Source organism: Rosa chinensis, chromosome 7, assembly GCF_002994745.2.
Source record: "Rosa chinensis cultivar Old Blush chromosome 7, RchiOBHm-V2, whole genome shotgun sequence".
NCBI classification, from domain to species: domain Eukaryota; kingdom Viridiplantae; phylum Streptophyta; class Magnoliopsida; order Rosales; family Rosaceae; genus Rosa; species Rosa chinensis.
In genome coordinates this window covers 26,945,933-26,961,675 of record NC_037094.1, presented here as the reverse complement: position 1 = coordinate 26,961,675, position 15,743 = coordinate 26,945,933, and the positions used below count along the sequence as shown (strand labels likewise).

The 15,743-nt window shown below is 36.9% G+C and overlaps 1 protein-coding gene across 1 annotated transcript; it reads right to left on the bottom strand.

The window, feature by feature from the left end:
- Positions 1-1,006: 1,006 nt before the first annotated feature.
- LOC112175576 (AT-hook motif nuclear-localized protein 23) lies at positions 1,007-2,695 on the bottom strand. Its single transcript, XM_024313260.2, has one exon. The coding sequence runs from the start codon at positions 2,283-2,285 to the stop codon at positions 1,425-1,427; it is 861 nt and encodes a 286-aa protein (XP_024169028.1). The 5' UTR covers positions 2,286-2,695; the 3' UTR covers positions 1,007-1,424.
- Between the last annotated feature and the right edge of the window lie 13,048 nt (positions 2,696-15,743).

Here is a 15,743-nt window from a genome sequence, read left to right as displayed (position 1 = left end):
ATAATCCCAGAAGGCAACAAAGCCGATCTTTCATTTCCACTAATTCTTTTCTGAAATAATTTTTATCAGAAGATGGCTAGAATGTGTGGAAGTTTTAGTGCATATACAGAATGACTCAATTACTCGCTACAATAGTTGAGAGAACTAATAGGATTTTAGTGAGAAACATGCACCCTTGTATTACTTCGAATACTTCAGGAATTATAATTTATACACCAAGACTTAATCGTACAACGTAACAAAGATTACCGTATAAAGATATGTCTATTATTTACTTTATATCTTTAACTCAAGGTTGCAAGCTAGAAAGTATTTATACAGGTAGGTATAGCCCATAGAATAGACCCATTTCCTTCCAAAATGGTTTACCAGTAAACATGCACATATGCAGAAGTGTACTGGAATCTGAGTAGATCACCATAGAGTTAATTAGTGTTGAAGCTAGTTGGTGCTTAATTAGTACATTGTATAACTCACTGGATCAGCTACACTATATACATATGTTAATCAACTGCACATGAATTACTCCCATCTCATCCATAGCCTTTGATACCGTGAGTTTGAGACTGTATAGAATGTTGTAATTACTTGCTTAGATAAGTTCAGATATTAACTTAGAAGATTTAGATGAGACATGAGAGAGGAACAAAATTAAAACCATCTTGATAGCCAAGTCCAAAGATGAGTACTGATAGTACCAAGGAGAGCAGCTTGAACACTAATGCAACTTATGTCGAGTAGAAAACAACATATAATCCAACGACAGAAAACCTCATGGAGTTCAATAATATGGAAAAAGAATTGAAAAGCCAAGGATATCCTAACTCGCCTGGGGTTCTAGGTATTTGCGTGCTCTTCAATATTTCATAACAATGCATAAAAAACAGAAAACCAAGTCACAGATCCTACAAGATTTGGTTCAGACCGAAATGCAGCCTCTAAAGAGAGAGTTGATCAAGTTAAGGAAAAGGCATATGTAAATGAAACAAAAGGGGGGGAGTAAGTGTACATTAAAATGGTGGATCTGTTTCTAACACCCTAAATTTCAGGGATTTTGCCCACTTTCCGACCATAGTAAAATGATTGCTGAGCTCTTTAAAGATGAATCCTCAAAACATTCCTCATAAAGAAAAAGTAAGAAGAGTAGTAGTAGTACTTCAACTGTTTCCACCATCATGAACAACAAGAAAACAACAACAGAAGAAAAATAGGAGAAGAAACTGCTACAACATTGATTAACATAGTTCTTACTAGATAGCAGAAGATCTAAAATACGGCCATTTTGATGAAGATGTAGAAGATAATGATGATGATACCTAGGAGTGGTAGTCCACGAAGTTTGCTGACCTTGTTTTGTCTCCAATAAAGCTCATCTCATCCATTAGTGCAATTAAATCAACCAATAAACAAGTCAATATGATGATCTAAAATGGCGGACGACTTCCTGGAGAGTTGTTGTTGTTTCCAGCCCACCCGTCAATTGGTAACTGAACATTTTGCATATTCAGCGGCAGATTGAAGAACGGGAGCCCCGAAGATGGGTCCGGAAAAGGGTTGTTTCCCACTCCGCCACCTCCACCGCTTCCTCCGGAGCCTTGAGATCCCGCCTGCGGCTGAATCTGCAGCTGCTCATCCTCCTCCAAGGGCAACCTCTCGTAAGCAACATTAGTAAAGGACGAGGCAATCACTATGACTGGTCCGGCTGCGGTCAACTCCCCCACTACGCTGCCTCCGACCACCTGACCCTGCCCGCCGGCTAAGAATATAGTCAAACTTGTCGCACCAGGCGGGGCCGGAGGAGGCAGAAAGGATCCAGAAAGGGAAAGTATCTCAAACCTTCCGTGGAGGGTAACCACGGCTCCTGCGGCTGCCGGCTGCCGCAAGCTGACATTAGTGACAGTGCCGCTGCCGCTGAGAATACAGATCCCGCGCTGGCGACGCCGCGCGTAAGTGGCAACGCAGTCGAAGACGTCACAGCCGTTGCCGACCTCGAGAATATGAGCTCGGAGGGTGTTTGCACTCTCTCTTGTTATGATGACTGGCGGCTTGGGCTTGTTTTTGGATCCGGGAGGGCGGCCGCGGGGCCTGCGGCCAACGATGTCTCCAGGGCCGGTGTTGATGCCACCGCTGAGGTCGAGGCCTTGGTCTTCGCCTGAGTACTGCCCCTGGTTGACGTCGTCTTCGGTATCATCATGGGTTTGTTGTTGATGTTGGGGTCTCTGGAGCTGGTGCAAGTGATCTTGCCTGTTGAGCTGGTGAACGTAGCCTAAATCCAAACCAGCCATGGACACATCAAAAAGAAAAACAGAAAACAAGGGGAAGGAAAAATTATTATTAAAAATGGATTTACTAAAAAATAATTTTAAGGAAGGAACAACACCACTTCTGCTACTAAACTATGCAGAAAATTCAAAATACTGTTTGTTTTTCTCTATCTCCAGTGCTTTTGTTTATTTTATAGGAGTGGGAAGATATATATAGAAAAATAGGAATGGAAAAGATGTGTGTGAGAGGGAAAGAGAGCAGCTCTCCGGTACTTGAAGTTTTATTTGGAGTTGAATATAAGAAAAAGAACGACAAGAAGAACAAGGATCGAGTGCAGAGGAAGGGAAGGGAAGGGAAGAAGAGGAGGGATTAGATAGAGCAGAGAGAGAGGTGTGGGTGTGGGTGTGGGGGCGACAACGACTCTAAAACGCAGTCATTTCTCTCGCCCCAAAAGTTTAAATATATACAAATAAAATATTCATTTTGCTGAAAATTTTCATATGTTTTGCTTTCTTCTTCTGAGGAAGAAAGGCCAGTGGTTGCAAGCATGACTCTCAATTTGAGAGCGTGGCTTTCAAACTATATAGGGGAGGAAGAATTTATTGCTCTTTTTATTATGTAAAATTAGTGTTTAGAGTTTTATTATTACAAAGCGTAGGCAAATAGCAGGGGCAAATCAGAATACACGCACTAGTTACTGTTCACACGAAAAATATTTTCCTAACTCGCACTAAACTTTAGAATAGAGATCTATTCAGGGTTTTTGAGTGGCTAGGGTTTCATTATTAGAGTTTTCCCTGAAATTTATGAGTTTCATTTCTGCCTCTCTATTGTCATAAATATGGGAACATATCTCAATGCTTGTAAATGTTCTAAAGTCACATGTTTATCTATGTTCAAAATGGGTCGATTCTCGAGCATGTAATTGGATGATATTCATTAATTTGGTATTATCGTTTGATTTGGTTGCTAATTTGGCCTAATAGAAAGAATTCTATTTAGCTAACAAATAATATAGTTTTAAAAGGTAATATCTAAAAATATGGTTTAACTAGCAAAACTCTTTTTTATTATTGATTATTTTAGTTTAACTCACACATTGTGTTTGTCTGGAAAAATATTGATCAAATACTGACATATTAACTAATTTTGTTAAAAAAAAAAAAAAAATTAGGGATCAACGTCAATTAAGAGTATAACCTTGATTCTTAAACATTTTGTAGGTTGGCCGACAAGAGTATGCATATTTTTTTGCAGATTTCGGAACATGCACCTAAACTTTTACAAAATAAGATATTTTCCATACAAATAATATGTTTAATAAAACTATTTGACTCAATTGATTTGAAGCTTTGTCTCGTAATTAGTTTGGGTGATCCCTATTTGCAGCAACAATTTGTAATTGTTAAATCTTAACTTAGTTATTTGAGAGCACTCATTACCTATATACGAAGTCATGGGTTCGAGTCACCATGGGGGCAGAAGTGAAACCCTTTGATCCTCTTTAATTAATAAAAGAAAAAAAACCTAGTTATTTGAGAGATTGTTCTTACTTCTTAGAACATGAGAATGTGAGGTTGTACACAAGATTTTTAGTTGTATAACTAGTGAACAAAATCTTTTTAAAAGCTAAGGAAATGACTTACTTATCAATAAGATTCTTTAGTGCTCTTTAATTTATATACGCTTATAGTTGTCCCGTTTGATGATATTTATCTAATATCAAGTTTAACATGAGAGTATATAATCCTAAGTCTTAACTTAATTTTAAATGAAAACTTAGCAATTATAAAAGGAAAAATGTATAAGTTTGGAGTAAGGTATGAAAAAGTATTATCTATGTGAAGCTAATTGGCCAACAAATACTGTTTCATCTTTTTTGTTTGTAGATTTGTTAAATAGTGTGAATGACATCCTTGGCCAAGAGAAAACATATTAGATGAGACGTTGTACCAAGAAAAATATGATTAAAAAGTGAGATGATGACAAATTAAGGATGAAAGGAGCGTGGGGAAGTGCACTAATTTAAAAACTTTTGTGTGTGTGTGATCTAATGATGCACATAAACATTTGAGGAAAAGAACCTTAGATCATGGGGGGAGGAGGAGGAAGTGTGTGGGTGGGGTTAACTCATTTCAAGATGAGTTGGTCAGGACGTCAAGTGCGGTTAGAAACTAACCATGGTTAGGTTAAATCGGAAAGTTGACCAAAGTTGGTTGAGTTAACATGACAACGTGAGGGGGGGGGAGACAAATTTGGTTTTAAAAATTACAAAAACGAGGGAGGAATGGAGGCAAGTGGAAGATGGTGCTGCGGCGGTGGGTCCCTCTTTTGTCTTGTTCCTCCACCCAGGACGGCCCGCCTCTTTCTTCTCCATTTTGGTCTTTAGCCAGCCATCTTTGCTTTGCTTGACTCGCTGGCTCCAGCCCAAGCATATCATAGTTTGATAAACAATTCGACTACGACCCGAGCATATCATTGAATGCATCGAAAATATTGATTTTTGATGATGCCAAATTTCCATCAAATTTAGGGCTAACAGACAAATATGTAGGGGAGGGGATATATTACTTGCAGTAAGGTTAGGTGTATCGTAGAGATTCATTGTTGGATATAGAATTGTTAAGAGTAAGGATTTAGAGATAGCACTAGGGTTTTGACGAGTATAAACTTGAGAAATTGAGGGGTAGTGGGAGGGGTGTTCCAATCTAAATCCAATCTGTATCCCATGTGATTAGCAGGAGACGGATTTAACGAATCGATCAGGTAATTCAATAGCAATTAAATCTAATATTCCGATAGTAATTCGATCCGCCTTTATATTTTATATAACATATGATTAACTAATTTTATATTTTAAAGAAATGTTTTGGACTATTGAAGATTTTGGTTAATCTAGCTCGTGCATATGCCGTTGTTGCAGAATTGTTGTAGTCCTTTTCATCATGTAATATTTTTTTTTCTTTTGGCCAAACACCTCTGTATCATGTAATGAATTTTATGTTGATTTTGTTTCTTCAGTACTTGAAACAAAATTATTATGTGATGATAGATATAGACTGGATATCTGATATTATCAAATTTGTCTTTTAGTAATTCGGAGAATTATTTGATTAGATTAAATTATATGATTAACCAAACGGACTTAGATACTGGTCAATTTAGTCTATACCGGTCCATTAACAGGTATACTTACACCTAGAAGGTGAATGAGAATATATATATATATATATATATATATATATATATATATATATAGGATCAGAAACGGACGTCAGCAGTGCTGCATTGACGTCCATGCTTCTGCCACGATTAGACGTCGATGGCAGTGCGGCTCTTGCCAGACAGAGGTCAAATGTCGATCTTGAGCTTCTTCTTGTCGGTTGATTCGTCGGCTACCAGTTTGCTGTTGACCTTGATCAAGCTTGAAGTTTCAGGTGAGGTCACTGCCCAGAACCTTCGACCTCGATCTCCTTGGCCTTCATCCTCATGGTAAAGCCGTCCAGGATGCCCCTGGCCTCCTATGTGTGTGTGCGAGCGTGCACGCGCGCACATGTGTATAATGGATCAACCCCTTGCATATACATATACGGATAATACTTGGATTCACCCCTAGGAGATGACCACAGATCCACAACCTTCTTCAGGGAGAATCCATTTAGCCATGAAACCAACAAACAACTAGAGGAGGAGGAGTATGGGTATGGAGAAAGGGGGAACGTTATAAGTTATTGGGGATTTCCATCCCATCTTTTCAACCATTTTTTCTTTTTCTTCTCCTAATATCTCTCGAAAACTTATTTGATCTTTGATTTTTATTTTTTTAATCTTTAATTTTTCATGTGGTTAGTTTTTTTTTTTTAACTAAACAATTTTCATTCAACTCAAGCCAGAATGACACGGATACATACCTTCCCTTGCCATCTATGGGCAAGTATAGGACGTGGCATGCTAGCACCACCCATTAGACAATCAGTGCTCACATATTCAAAAGCGAACCTATACACTATGAAAAGAATACATAGTAAATAGGCTACATTTAGATCTAAGATAACCATAGGTGCATTTAGTTGAATTAATGATCCTCCAGGATCCCAAATACGAAACCCTGAAGAAATAGAGTGTATCCGTGTGGTCCACAAAATAGCCCAATTCCAGCAGGTACACACAACAGGTTTAGGTGCCCCTAGCCCATTTGAATTTAGCCCCCAAACTGATTTGGGCCGTCGAATCCTTCTAGGCTTCCAATATGATCTGGGCACCCAACTTGCTGCACCCTTGCCAAACGCAGCAGACGCACCCATCTTCTCACCTCCGGTCACCTTGCCGCCATGCTCTGCATTCACCAAGGCTTGACTTTCTTCCATCAATGCATCTGCAAAACAACGTACGACGACTATCTCCGCCACTCCCACAGATTGGAGCGCAAAGATTCTCGCCGCCATTAATCGAATCCGGGTCCCGACCCCCACATCTGCAATCGAAAGTGTAGCGAGCCATGATGCTCTGTTTTGGTCACCAAAAGCAAGCCTCTGCCATGGGTTTATCAGAAGACTGTCAAGCCCAGACCATTGAGTTTTCGAGTCATCAGGAGGTTTGAGTCGCCCTCTCTTCGGTCGGATCCTTATCCCAGAATTCCAAGCCCCCCTATTTTCAAACTCGCCCAGATCGAGTCAGTGAGCCACCAGTAGTTAGCTTTTATGGGTTGTTGTCGAGAGACATCGATGTTGGAGGGCTGCGGGCCAACAACCTGATGTGGAGAGAGAACCCGCACTTAGAGAGGAGACCGACACTGATCTCCACAATTGGAGCACCGCACAAAGGCGGCTAGGTTTCGGGAGCCACATGCTCATTTTCTCATGTGGTTAGTAGTTACATTAGTAAAGAGATAAACTATACAAGTCTCACATCACTTATTATCAGAAATAGATGAAAAACAGAGTGTAAATTGACAATTTGTGCAAATGGATAATTATGACCGAATTCTGAGGGAAAGAGAAGTTGAAAGTCATTATTCAAATTCCAAGTGGGAAGAAATGCTTCATTTTCTTATATGAGATGTTAAGTTATGAAAAAAGGATATGCATGACTTACCTAACTTGGTTCATATTTTGGCAGGACCTAACTTAGTTTAGTACTCAAAGTAAACGATGCAAGAGTAATTAATATTAGAAAGGGTCTTACTCTACCAATAGACATGCACCCTCAAGTTATTAGGTGCTGAAATTAGAATCCCATTTTAATATGTGATTGGATTTAGTAGACTAAACAATGAGACAATGATCCAAATTTCATATCAATATGCGGCCATTTGGAGGCGTTGAAATTTTGCAATGAAATGTGTTATTATTTTATCTACAGAAGTAAAAAGTACGGGAGGACATGAAATGACAAAATGTTGGGATAGAAGTTGTTAAATAGATTGTCAAAAGGAATAATAATAATAATAATAAAGGAAATTATTCTATGCACTGACGGTACAAATTACCCAACACTTATAAGATGATCTCAACCCTTGATATTTATAATTAATATTTTTATTAATAACCTAAGAGTGTATTTAATATAATCTAACCATCCATTTATATCGGTGCAAGTGCACGTTGGTGTACTGAATACTCCCCCCAATAAGAATAAGAATAAGAATAAAAATAATAATAATAATAATAATGATAATGCCAAAAAAAAAAAAAAAAAAAAGTTCTTCTGCTTATTATTGCTACCCCCAGTTCATAATATTTGGCATGTGAAGCCTCTAGTGACTAATGCATGGCAGGTTACCATCAAACAAAATAAATAAAGGAAAAAAAAAAAAAAAAAGCCTTTCCAAATTTAAAATGAAACTAATCATTAGATCTTGGTTTGGAGGTGACTAATGCATGGCAGGTTACCATCAAACAAAATAAATAAAGGAAAAAAAAAAAAAAAAAAGCCTTTCCAAATTTAAAATGAAACTAATCATTAGATCTTGGTTTGGAGTTGCTCATTTGAGTTATGAGATGTATGGCTAAAGAACTTGCTGAAAACAGCTCCTAGAAGTTTCTTAAAGGTACTGTTCAAAAAAAAAAATATCACACGTCACTTAGATTATAACATAAATTATTATCAGGGGCGGATCCAGCCATGTTTCGGTTGGGCTCAAGCCCTACCGAGATTTTTGGGCTGGAAAAAAAAATTAAGTCTATATATCTATGGTTTTTTTTTTTTGAAGTCTCTTTCCTTTTCTCAAGCCCCACCACCGATTATTCTTGTCTTCTTCTATTCCTCTTTGACTCCGAGATCCAGGCCTCCAAGCTCCAGCAGTAAACTAAAGCTCCAAGTTTCTTCTTTTCTTCTTCTCCTCCTCTCCGTCTTCGGCCCTTGATGCGTTGATGGCTTGATCAGTGACTCCACCGACTACTACTCCATGTCTCTTCTCTTATTCTCCTCCTCCTCTGGCTCTGTCTTTGGCCCTTGATGGCTTGATCAGTGATTCCACCGAAATACCTAATCACCGATGTTAAATAGGTATTCTGATAACCAATTCATAAAACCCAAATTGAAATTGTTAAAGCTAATTAGCTAAACCCTTTTTGATTTCTGACCTTCTGGGTACTGGGTTGTTTTTTGGTAGCTGAAATTGTGTAAACGTGAATTTGTGGGTTTGTTGAATTTTTGTATGTGTAAACGTGAATTTGATTTCTGGGTTAGGTTTGCTGAATTTGTGTGTAAACTTGAATGGAGTTCATGGATGTTGCTGATGTGCAGAGCCATTTTTTTTTTTTTTCATTTGTTAAGAAATTCAAGCCCCACCAAGGTTGAATTCCTGGATCCGCCCCTGATTATTATCTTTGTGTGTGTGTGTGTGTGTGTGTGTGTATTTTTATAACTTATGTGTACAAGAAAATAAAAATTTATATTGCCACAATATATATCTCTTGGTTGTAACTTTAATGGATTTTCAACAGCTTTGCTCTTACGTGAATTTGGTGCATAAAATCGTCACAAATTTTGATTCAGTTTTTGGCTATGGGATGGTGCTTTTTGATTGGTGGATCTCAGTTGACCTAATATATATGGCTCGGTGCGAGTATGTTCTCACATAGTGATTTCTATTGAGGAAAATATCACTCATGGTCACTAAATTATGACCCGTTCGATACTTAACTCACTGACTTTTCAATAATATCACTTAACTCATTCACTAATATCCATTTTTCACATAACTCACTCCTGTTTAATGACATCAATTGTGTTGTTAAAAATTTTGTACATAGAGGTTATCTTTGTCTAATTACTTATAAATATTTTAAAAATAAATATTAAAATAAAAAAATAAATTGATAAATAAAGTTATTAGAATTATTTTTCAAATTTTTATAGTTTTCTGATAATTTCTAATATTAAAGGAAATTTTTTTAAAAAAATTGAATTTTAATTGGAAAACAAAAAAAAATCTGTCACTTTTTTCCTTTAGAAAAAAAAATATTTTTTCAAGTTGAAAATATATAATTTAGTGTTTAGACAAATATACTCTCAACTTTAACAATTTCTAACGGGAGATTTAACAGAGTTAAGTATAAGATAATGGTAAATGTGAGTGAGTTCTTTTTTCATTTTTTAAAGAGGATCCAAGGATTTCACTCATATCCCCATGGTGACTCAAACCCATGACCTTGATATTTGGTAGTGAGTTAAGTGATATTTTTGAAAAGTTAATAAATTAAGTGTCGAACGGGTCATAACTCAGTGACTATTGATGATTTTTTAACTTTATATTGGCTAGTCTGTCTCTGTTCAATTTGGTTTGTAGTTTTTCATGAGAGGTAGAAATTGTTGTTCTTCTTGGTAGTGGCATATTCGGTACGTATTCAACTCAATCACATATGATGGAGAGATAGGGTGGAAATCTTCTCTCAAGGGCAGTGGTGATGTTGCGGGGCAGGTTGTGGTCTCCTTACATATTTGAGTGTTGATCCTTGAAGGTGTCTACCAATAATTCTGGCGTTAAAGAGTCAAGATACCAACAATTATCCTTGTTCTATGAGAAATCATTGACTTTGAGATATAGCACCATCTTGTTAATTAGCCCATATGGGCATAACTTACCCCAGTCATTACCTCCAGGCTCCAGAGCTTAGTTGTTACATGGTGAATCTTCTGTTACTTAAGTTGCAAAAGAGTCGGTGGAGAGAATTGTATGCACCGACAGTGCAATTTCTAAAAAAATAATAGTCACTCATCTAATCCACTCCTTTATATATTTTAATATCAAAAAAATTACATCCATTCATATTACAAGTACCCATGCACTGACGGTGCATGGAATACACTCTCAAGAGTCGGTGGTGTCAACGGTTTCTAGGAACCTTTATTTGCGCTATTGATCTTTGTAATCTAAGAATGAAGGCTGAATAATATAAAATTAACGACATACCAATATCTTTTCTTTTGAATGGGACATGGTCAAATGTAGTCAGCCTCAATTACATCCGAGTAAATGCCAAAACAATCTTTGAAGTTTGAGTTATTCGTCATTTTGATTTCTAATAGTCTAAAACTATCATATCGGTACCTCAAAATTAACTTTTTTTTTTTTTTCCAAAGGTATATCCGTCTTGCCATCTCTCTCCCTTCCACAAAACTCATTACAGTCTTGATCGAGATAAGTAGTCAGCAATCACTAACAAAAATTAAGAAAAAAGCACTGCATAAAACACAATATTTTCTTAATTGTTGAGAAGATTCTTAACTAATGAAATATAATAAATGATACATAAAATAACTTGTGCTTAAACAAAAATCAAGCTCTAATTATTAACACACCTTAATATACTTTTTTGATTAGTTTATGAAAACTTTTGATCTAGCGCTCTGCTAGGGTTTTGGGAGTGCGTCTGTTCTTCCCTACATTTGCCATCTTTGATGACTGCTTTCCTATTGGCTTGCCAAATCGGCCTTTATTCTTGCTTCATCTTGGTGCTTGGCGTGATGTTTTGACAGGGTTCTTTTGGCAGGGTTGAGGGACTGTGGGCGAAATTAGATCTAGAGTGGTTTAGATCGGGTCGCTTTCTTACCGAGATTGCATCACTATGGCTGGTTGTGACTCTATCTGCCAGCGGCAACTGGGTCGTTTAGCTGGAAGACTAGTCTTTGGCTATCAAATCTGATCTGACTGTGAAGGGTGCCGAAATTTTTGTTGGGGGCAGCATCTCCTCAAAGCTTGCAAGTTCTTCCGTATTCAGGCTTCCACGATCGGCGGTGAAATCCTACTGTTTGGCGCTGGTTTTGGCGGAGCTGGGATGGTGCATTCTTCCTGGCGGCGGCAGCGGCTTGCTATGCAGAGGTAGGTGGATACGTTGGGGTGCCCTTAGCTGTTTCAACTAAATGGGCCAACTGGGCCGGGTACTAGTTGGATCTGGGCTCTAGGATTTGCCTAAGGGTTTAACCAAATTGGGCCTTGGATATGGTTTATCTCGGCAGGGCTATGGGTCCATTCTGGGCCTACGTTTTCAATTTTCAATTTCGTGGGCCTTTGTCAGGCAGAAACTTTGAAGAATGATTCAAAGCTTGAATCATTTGATGCTGAAACAGCTGGTAAGAGTGAAGCTGTGCAGATGATGAAAAGCGAGCCTGTGCGGTTGGTGGAGTCTCCTGATGCAGAGGGTAATGTGGAAGGTGGTTTGTCACCTTCTACTGCTAATTTAATTTAGGATTAATTTCAGTTTACCCCCCTGAGGTTTGGGGGTGAAATTTCACCCCCTAAACTTTCAATTTTGAATTTTTACCCCCTAAACTTTTCAATTTCAATCAGCCGTGTCCAATTTTTACTGTTCCGTCCAAATTGGACATTAAGTTTGACTTTTGAGGGTTAAAATGGTCATTTCAACATAAAAAAAAAAAATAAATAAAATTCTGTTTTTTTTTTTTTTTTTTTTTTTCTGCTTTTTATTTTATTTTTTTTTTTTTAAATAATTTTGTCTCCAACCTATATACCACAAGTTATAATAGGTTTATAAAAACAAAAAAAATACTCTAGGTAGTTGAAAGCCGCTCGCTGGTCTACGATATTTGTGACATATCTCCGATAAAGTGAAGAATTTAGGATATATCCCAAATAAAGTGAAGAAATATTTGTAAAAAATAATTTTACACTTTATCTGTAAATAAATATATGTATATTCCCAATAAAGTGAAGAAATATCTGTGTAAAATCATTTTTGGTCTACGATATTTGTGATATATGTCCAATAAATTGAAGAATTTTAGGATATATCCCCAATAAAGTGAAGAAATATCTGTAAAAAATGATTTTACACTTTATCTGTAAATATCTGTATATCCCCAATAAAGTGAAGAAATATCTGTGTAAAATCATTTTTTACAGATATTTATTTACAGATAAATATTGGATATATATCACAAATATCGCAGACCAAAAATGATTTTACACAAATATTTCTTCACTTTATTGGGAATATACAGATATTTATTTACAGATAAAGTGTAAAATTATTTTTTACAAATATTTCTTCACTTTATTTGGGATATATCCTAAATTCTTCACTTTATCGGAGATATGTCACAAATATCGTAGACCAGCGAGCGGCTTTCAACTACCTAGAGTATTTTTTTTGTTTTTATAAACCTATTATAACTTGTGGTATATAGGTTGGAGACAAAATTATTATAAAAAAAAAAAAAAAAATTAATAAAAAAACAGAATTTTTATTTTTTTTTATTTTTTTTATGTTGAAATGACCATTTTAACCCTCAAAAGTCAAACTTAACTTCCAATTTGGACGGAACAGTAAAAATTGGACACGGCTGATTGAAATTGAAAAGTTTAGGGGGTAAAAATTCAAAATTGAAAGTTTAGGGGGTGAAATGATTTCACCCCCAAACCTCAGGGGGGTAAACTGAAATTAATCCTTTAATTTAATATCTATTTGGGTCGCAAAAACTAGAGTCTTAGTTGAAACCATTTTATGTCTACTTCGAGGTTTCTTAGTTTTTGTTAGAATAATAGTGTATGGACTTTCTAAAATGTGGGTGTACTTGAGACTTTTTGGGATTTTTATTCTTCTAGAATAGGGATTTTGAGAAGTTCTAAGGAACGATTCTTTCTGTCGACCCCATAGGAATGTTTCCTTTTTGTATTGCTTGCTGAACTTAATGAATGTCTGACCCATTTCGATAAAAAAAAAAAAAAAATCAAGCTCTAACTTGTTAACAAATTGCTTAACAAATTGAATAGGTAACTTTGAAGTGACCAACTTAATTGATTAGGGCAGCAAATCCTCTGTCCTTAATTACCTATCTCCTAATAGATTGTTGACACATGTCCAATCTATTTGAGCCTCTCAAACACCGTTTCCTCCCCCTTACAGACAAAACAAAAACTTTATTTTCTTGTAGATAATATTTCAACTAAACTTGTTTTGTTTATTCATCTGATCATCTCTCTTCGTTCTTAATTATCCCCATGAAACTTCAACATTCATGAAATAAGATCTAAGATCTAAGAGATGAGATGCGGAATCAATAGTCCTCAAACCTCTCTCTCTCTCTCTCTCTCTCTCTCTCTCTCTCTCTCTCTCTCTCTCTCTCTCTCTCTCATGGTGTTGACCAGAATCTTCTTAGCCCCCATGGTACGAGATATGACATCTGACAGGACCTGCCCCGAATTTCACCCTGAAATCCGAGGTGGCCCTGTGGGGCCCACCTTCGGAATAGCTTTACCAAAAATTTGGCAGAGTCACCCCTAAAATGAACTACCCAAAAACCTATAAAACACACAAAACACTTCAAGCAAACCAACCTTATAATCCTGGAGCCACCCTGCTCCCAATTACCATCAACTCCACTTTCACAAAACATAAAACTCAACTTAAAAATACTAATCTCAAAGGTTATCAGAGCAATACTAATACACAAGGATATAAAAAGAAGAGTAAATTATCAAGGGATCCTACAATGCGGAAGTAGTGACAATTATGCCTCAAATGCCATGTACGCCCGACCTCCACTAATTCGCCTACAAACTAGGCATTTGAAACCGAAGGACCCAGGGGAAAGTAATTTAAAACACGTTAGAGTGAGTGGACAAAAAATAAATAAACAAGATAATTCGAATAAAAGTAAAGCTTAAATACTTTCCCACATGTTCATCTTTTAAAAACCTTGATGCATGCAACGTGGATAAAACATATTTTCGCAACACGAAAATTCGTGAAAACATTCTAGCCCAGCTGGTCAAAAGAAATCGAGCTAGCCCACTAGCTGAAAGGTATCAATCAAATATGGGGAAGAAGTTCTCACCATACAAATAAGGGAGCCTCCCAGGCTCTAGTCGGAGTGTCCCACACTCTGTAGCATCCCATGCTCTGCTCTACTCACCCATGAACACATAGTAAGTAAGGAGGAGTACTAATAGGCTAGCCAGTAATAAAATAATACGACCCAGGTATGGTGGGTTAAAATCATACGAAAAATTGAAAATCGGTAAGGCTTCTCCAATATCTCACAAGAAGAAAATAATATTCCAATGACGTGGCCCTACAAGCCAAAACATTCTCGAATTCATAAACCAATATGCGAGGTTAAAGTAAATTCATGAATCTCAACGAAAATCTCATTTTCGAAGATCCTTTGGGAAAATTCAAAAACCGACGAATGGAAACAATATTTAATTCCGGAAATTACCTCGGAAAATACTTCATCGAAAATCACATAAATCACAAATTCAAATTGAGCATAGCAAACTTCAATTTGAAACACCAATCGATGGTAATGAATACTCAAATCCAATTAATATGCTCGATAACTTAAAACAATAATTTTTTTTTGATCAAATAAGAACTTCATTAATAATGAAACTGCTTACAACGAGTTATAGGCGGCACCTCTTACTCAGAAATGGCCTCTAGACTTCACACTGGAAATCTATTATGACTAACTCTAAACTTGCACTACAACTGTGGGATAGACAAAAGCGCAGAAACAGTGAATCCTTAACATCTCATCTCTCGTCCAGCCAGTAAAAACTCTAAACTAGACAACTTACTTGTGTCGACACTAAACTCACCCACCAGAGTCCTCCTGACCAGCCTTTGATCGACCAAGCCAACACTCATTGTGACCTAAACCCGACCAAAAAGGTTGCCAGACAATCAGACCTGGGACTTAAACTCAACACCATCACCACCCGCTTGTCAACACCATCCATCCACCACTGCTCCAAATCGCCATCGCCTTCAACCCGATCTCAGACAGGAAGGACCCACTAGACGGCCAAGGATGATTGTCTATAGCCAGACATTTTCGCCACCACTGCTAACCGAACTCCAGAACAATAATTTAAATCGCTAATCCATTTCCCAAATCAAAATAAAGATAAATCAATATCAATTTCCCAAAAGTAAATCATAATAATATGATCATTAATTAAATAAATACTTATTCCGGAAAAACAACTGTATGCATCATTATTTAGAAAA

Bases quoted from the DNA above. Each gene is read 5' to 3' on its own strand.
- LOC112175576 (XM_024313260.2), bottom strand. From the start codon at position 2,285: ATGGCTGGTTTGGATTTAGGCTACGTTCACCAGCTCAACAGGCAAGAT.